Raw genomic sequence first — 6,728 nt, forward strand, 5'->3', positions numbered from 1 at the left:
CTGAAAACTACTCAATTGCTGCAGAAAAGTTAACTACTCTATTTAACCCCGAAATTAAATCCCTATCAAGTTTTCACTTGTCATCTGCTGAACTCTCTGCTCCCTGACCACCTTGGCGGGGGGGGCGCGTGTGTGTGCGCGCCCGAGGGCGCTGCAGGCTCGGCCGAGCCACAGGGAAGGAGGCTCAGTCTCGGGTTCCCTCGGTTGGCCCGCCCCTTCACTTGTTTCTAAGCCAATCATTAGTGAGAGTGGGCGGAGACCGCGCGGCTTTGCCGACGCATTAAGGAAGCGGTAGAGACGCGCAGCTGTGCTTACCGCCGAGATGTGGTTGCGGTTGGCTGTCGCGCAGCTCCTGCTGCTGCTTCTCCAAGGGGAAAGGTCTGGGCACGCATCTCGGGGCGTTCGGCCGGCTCACCGTGCTCATCGCTTATACACCCCGGACTGGGATAGTCTGGACTCGCGGCCACTGCCGGCTTGGTACGATGAGGCCAAGTTCGGGGTGTTCATACACTGGGGCGTGTTCTCGGTGCCGGCCTGGGGCAGCGAGTGGTTCTGGTGGCACTGGAAGGGCGAGCCGAAGGCCCAGTACGAGGTCTTCATGAAGGAGAACTACCCTCCGGGTTTCACCTACGCCGACTTCGGGCCGCAGTTCAGGGCCACCTTCTTCGAGCCGTCGGAGTGGGCTGAGCTCTTCAAGGCAGCGGGGGCCAGGTGAGTGGTCCCGGGCGAGCAGGATCGCCCTTTCCCAGGCCTGGCACATAAGAGCAGTTGTTGCTAGGTTCCATCGAGTCACCCAGGGCTCACAGTGATCCTTTGAACGACAGATGGAAACTTTGCCCTCCGCTGTGCCATCCTCACGATCTCAGCCATGCCCACGTCCTTTGTTGCAGTCACACTATCAGTCCTTCTCTTTAAGGATCTTCCTTGCTTTCACTAACCCTCTGATTTCTCCAGCTTGATGTTGTCTTCTAAGATTGTTGCCGCCTGATAATATGTACAAAGTATGGGAGAAGTTTCACCCGTCTTACCTCTGAAGAGCACCCTGGTTCCACTTCCTCTAAGACAGACTTGTTTGTTCTTTCGGCAGTCCATAGGATATTCAGTATTCTTCTCCAGCACCACAAGTCAAAGGCACCAATTCTTGCTTCTTTCTTACTCTTTGCCCAACTTTGACGAGTGGATGAGAGCCATTGTTGTTTGTTGTTATGTGCCTTCGAGTTGCCTGTGACCCTGTCTGTGTACAGCACCTCTGTACACAGCTCTGTCCTGAGCCAGTCTCACAGACTCACACACACCAACCCCCATTGCCCCAGTTACTGTATCAATCCATCTCATCCCGTCTCTTCCTCTCCTAAGCTGTCCCTTCACCCTTCCGAGCACGATGTCCTTCTCTCCAAGGAGGGACATGAACACTTAATGAGAGAGAAGTGAAGTCACATGGATGTCCTCAAATCCTGAGTTTTGCCTCTACTTGCAGAATTGGGAAACAAGAGGCTGCATTTTCTTGGGAACTGGAAGATAAAGCTTTCAAGAAGATTGAGTTAAGTGATACCTGATGCCTTTCCTAGACTGGTAATATGGTCAGAAATCCCAGAATTTTAAACCACTGGTACGGATTCTAGTCCTACCCCAGCTGAGAACCAGCCTTGGACAAATCGTTTCACCTTCCTGCAACCCCATTCCTTGGTAAGAGAGATTACCCTGCTTCCTTTCAGCTCAAATGAAAGATGGGAAAAAGAAGAAAGTTCTGGAAAAAACTCTTAACTTCTTCTCTTCACTGTGCCTTGCACAGAAAAACTGCTGTAACAGTCTTTTAAGTGACTGGTTTAAAGAACTGAAAGCAAAATGGAAGGAACAGAAAGCAGGGTGCTGGGATGGAGGAGGAGGAGACAAGCACCTTGAGATTATTGAAGGCAAGGTATTGAGAAGGGAATGTGGCAGAGTTGTATTACCTCTCCATATCTATTCAATCTGTATGCTGAGCAAATTAGCCAAGAAGCTGAACCCTATGAAGAGGAGTGTGGCATCAGAATTGGAGGAAGACGCATCAATAACCTGTGTTAGGCAGATAACACAACCTTGCTTCCCGAAAGTGAGGAGGACTTGAAGTACTTGTTGCAGAAGATCAAGAAATGCAGTCTTTGGTATAGATTGCATCTCATTGTCATGAAAACAAAGATTCTTACCACTGATAGGCAGCATCATGATAGATGCAGAGGAGATTGAAACTGTCAAGAGCTTCATCTTGCTTGCATCCGAAATCAACATGCTTGATACCAGCAGTCAGGAAATAAGGAGACAAATTACACTGGGAAAATCTGAAGTTAGAGATCTCTCCATATTATTGAGTAATGCTGTCAGTTTGAGGACTAGGGTCCGTCTGATTCATGCCATAGTCTTTCCAGTTACTTGCTGTGTATCTCAAAACTGGAGAGTGAATAAGGATGACAAAAAAAGAACTAATGCCTTTGAGCTGTGGTGGAGAAGACCATGGAACATTCCATGAATTAATAGATATGTCTTGGAGAGGGTACAGCTGGAATACTCTTTGGAGGCAAGAACGATGAGGCTTCACATCATATACTTTGGGCATGTTGCTAGGAGGACCTATTCCTTGGAGAAGGACACGATGCTGGGAAGAGTGGAGGGTCAGAGAACAATAGGAAGACCGTCAACCAGGTAGACTGACACAGTGACTGCTGCAATGGGCTCTTGTGTATCAGGAAGTGTGAGGATGGTACAAGACAGAACAGGGTTGAGATCTTTTGTTCATAGGGTCACTATGAGTTTTATTCAACTTGATAGCACCTAACAACAGCAACAAGGGTGGACAGGAAGGAGTAAGCTTCAAGGCAGTATATTTCTGTTTGTTAAAGGAGTCCTTACACTTAACTTCAGGAAGCCTGGGTGATAGAGTGGTTAAGCATTTGTTCACTGTTAATCAAAAAATGTCTGAAATTTAAACCCAACCACTGAGAAGAGAGTACCTAGCGTTCTGCTTCCGTAAAGACTGAAGCCTCAAATTAATTAATAATAGGAGATATTATATGCAGCAGAAAGGTTTATATGGGAGCTCTGCTTTCTGCTCAGTTATTTTGTAAATGTAAGAATGCTTTAAAAACAAGGCTACTAATTTTGAATCCTTTTTGAAAAATGACAGCCCTTAAAAACCATAGGGGGGCACAGTGAAGTTTCAGACATCACTAAAAAAATCATCAAGAATCTGTAAATAACCTCTTCAACAAATGATGGGGGCAAAACTGGACTTCATACCTGTAAAAAGCTGATGCAAGATGCACACCTATCACCATACACAAAAATCAAGTCAGTGTGGATCAGAGACCTAGAGGTAAATCCCAAAACTATAACGATCATAAGAGAAAAAGTAGGGCCAAGTTTAGAAGGCCCAGCTCATGATATAAAAAGGCTGACAAATACAGCCAGAATACACAACCAAGAGGATAAAATTGATGAATGGGACCTTCTAAAGATTAAACCTCTGTACACATAAAAAACCTTTTAAAAAAGAAACAACAAACCTTTTCCAACAGATTGGAAAGAACACCTACTGACTGGGAAAAAAACACTTGACAATATCATTTCAGACAGGGGTCTCATATCCGAATAATGCTGCAGGGCCTCCACAAGAAAAAGACTGGACACAATTACAAAATGGGCAAAAAGAAATGGAAAGACTTTTCACAGAGGAAAATACACGGATGGCCAACAGACACATGAAGAAATACTTAAGATCACCGGCAATAAGAGAAATACAAATCAAAACCAAAATGAGATGCCATCTCACCCCATGTTGTTGTTGTTGTTATGTGCCATCGAGTCACCTGCGACTCATAGTGACCCTATGTACAACAGCCCTGAAACCTGCTCTATCCTGTGCCAACCTTATTGTCTTTTACACACCTACATTCATTACCCCAGTCACTGAATCAATCCATCTCATCCAGAGTCTTCCTCTCTTTCACTGTCCCTCCACCCTTCCAAGCATGATGTCCCTCTGCAAGGCCTGGTCCCTCCTTGCAAACATGCCAAAGTTTGTCAGACAAAGCCTCAGAATCCTTGCCACCAAGGAACAGCCTGGTTTTATCCTCTCCAGGATGAACTTATTTGTTCTCTTGGCAGTCCATGGTATATTCAGTACTCTTCTCTAGCACCACAGCTCAAAGGCATCAATTCCCTTTCTCTCATCCCTAGTTACCCCAATAGCACTGGCAAAGTTTAACAAGACAGCAAGTAATAAATGTTGGAGAGAATGTGGCAAGATAGGAACTTTTATACACTGTTGGTGGGATTGTAAAAGGGTACACTACCCTGGAAGGCAGTTTGGCATTTCTTAAAAATAACTGAACATAGAAATTCCATATAACCCAGATATTCCAATGTTGGAATATACTCCAAAAAAATTAGAACTGAGGCTCAAAACAGATTTGTACACCAATGTTCATAGCAGCGTTATTCATCATAAGAACATGAAAACAGCCCAAATGTCCAACCACAGTCAAATGCATTGAGAAGTCATGGTACATTCACATGGAATACTGTGCAGCATGCAGGAGCAATGATTTTGAAAATCACTACCTAACTTGGAAGGGACTGGAGAGAGTTATGCTAAGTGAACTCAGTCCCGTAAAGACAAATACTGTATAAGACGATTATTATAGAAATAGAAAGATAACTAGTAAAATATGTATGAGTACCCAAGGAGAGGAGGGGAGGAACAGAGGGGTGAGGGTTGGCAGGGGTGTAATCATATGGTTGCACAGTTTGGGGTGGAGAGAGGGTGGGAGGAAAAATGGGAAGGATCTGGTGTAAAAAATAATGTGTAAGAACTTTGTAAGCAAACCACTATAAAAAAATTACTAAAAAGAAAATCCAAAACAACTATGAGATACCATCTCATCCTAGTAAGAATAGCAAAATTTAACAGAACAGCAAGAAACAAATGCTGGCGAGGTTGTGGAGAAACTGGAACACTTATTCACTATTGGTGGAAGTGTAAAATGGTGCGGCCACTGTGGAAAGCGGTGTGGCGCTTTCTCAAAAAGTTGCAAATAGAAATCCCATTTGACTCAGCAATTCCACTACTGGGAATATACACCAAAGAAACCATAACTGCCACCCAAGCAGATATATGCACACCCATGTTTATCACGGCTTTGTTCATAATAGCAAGGAGTTGGAAACAACCTAAGTGCCCATCAACAAACAAATGGATAGAGAAGCTGTGGTATATTCACACAATGGAATACTATGCTGCATTGAAAAACAAGGAACTCATGCAATATTATTCAAAATGGGTGACCCTGGAGGACATTATGCTGAGTGAAGTATCCCAGTCACAAAAGGACAAATACCACATAGTGCCACTGTTGTAAAACAGAACTGACATCAGGGTTGGGGGGAGACTGAGAAAGATGGGTTCAATAATGCATACTACATTGAAACAGATGAGGGAGAAAACTGTTTAAAAGGGATATGTGATTAGGTATTATTGTCATGACAGGAGTCCAGAATGAAGGCTGCACAGTGGAATGGACCTGGGGGGAGGGGTTGTAAAACAATGGGGGAACTTTTACTTTTCAAAGAGAAGAGTGTAATGGAGGGGAGGGGTGAGTAGGGAGAAAAGTGCAACAATGAATGGAAATCCAAAGTCTTTTTCATTGAAATTAATAGTAATAAAAAAATAATAATTTGCTCAGCATACAGATTGAATTGGTGTGAAGAAATGATACAACCCTGACACACACCTGTCTTAATTTTAAACCACGTAGTGTTCCCATGCTCTGTTCACATAACAGCTTCTCGATCAAGGTATAGGTTTTGCATGAGCACAATTAAGTGTTCTGGGATTTGCATTCTTCTCAATGTTAGTTGTAATTTGTTATGATCCACTGAGTCAGATGCCTTTGCATCGTCAATAAAGCACAAATAGACATTCTTCTGGTATTTTTTGCTTTCAGCCTGATCAGCTGACATGAGCAATGATTTACCTGGTGCCACAGCCTCTTCTAAATCCAGCTTGAACTTCTGGCAGTTCCCTGTCTATGTACTGTTCTGTTGTTGTTGTTGTTATGTGTTGTCAAGTTGCCTGTGACGCATAACAACCCTTTGTATAGAAGCTTTAAAGCCTGCCCTGTCCTGAGCCAATCTCACTGACTCCGACACACCTACCCCCATGACGCTAGTTAACTGTATCAGTCCATCTCATCTGGGGTCTTCCTCTCCTGCACTGTCCCTCCACCCTTCCAAGCATGATATCCGTCTCCAAGCATCAGTCCCTCCAGGCCACATGCCCAAAGTATCTTCAGCAGTCTTTTGCTTGCATGTGATATTAATGATATTGCTCGATAGTTTCCACATTCATGAGATCATCTTTCTTGGCAATGGGAACATTTACGGCTCTCTTCCAGTCAGTTGGCCAGGCAACTGTCCTCCAAATTACCTTGCATGGACTGGTGAGCATGTCTGGGTCAATGTCTGTTATTTGAAACATCCCAGTTGGTACCCCATCAATTTCTGGGGCTTTATTTTTTTGCCAATGCTTTCAGTACAACTTGAACTTGTTCCTTCTTTACCATTGGCTCTGAGCATGTGGTGGTTGTTATGTGCCATCGAATTGCTTATGACTCATAGCGACCCTGTGTACAAGAGCCCTAAACACCGTTCTGTCCTGTACCAACCTCGCCATCTCAAACACACTCATTCCCACC

At 44.3% G+C, this 6,728-nt stretch overlaps 1 protein-coding gene across 1 annotated transcript in view; it reads left to right on the forward strand.

Annotated features, from left to right (window-relative positions):
- The first annotated feature begins 322 nt into the window (after positions 1–322).
- The window catches only part of FUCA1 (fucosidase, alpha-L- 1, tissue), a 30,544-nt gene continuing 24,138 nt past the window's right edge, over positions 323–6,728 (forward strand). Inside the window, exon 1 of the mRNA XM_006883660.1 lies at positions 323–711. Within this exon, the coding sequence (XP_006883722.1) occupies positions 323–711 (389 nt within the window). The remainder of the gene's footprint in view (positions 712–6,728) is intronic.

This window comes from Elephantulus edwardii, unplaced genomic scaffold (assembly GCF_000299155.1).
Source record: "Elephantulus edwardii isolate Elephantulus edwardi_28Jun2011 unplaced genomic scaffold, EleEdw1.0 scaffold00028, whole genome shotgun sequence".
NCBI lineage: Eukaryota > Metazoa > Chordata > Mammalia > Macroscelidea > Macroscelididae > Elephantulus > Elephantulus edwardii.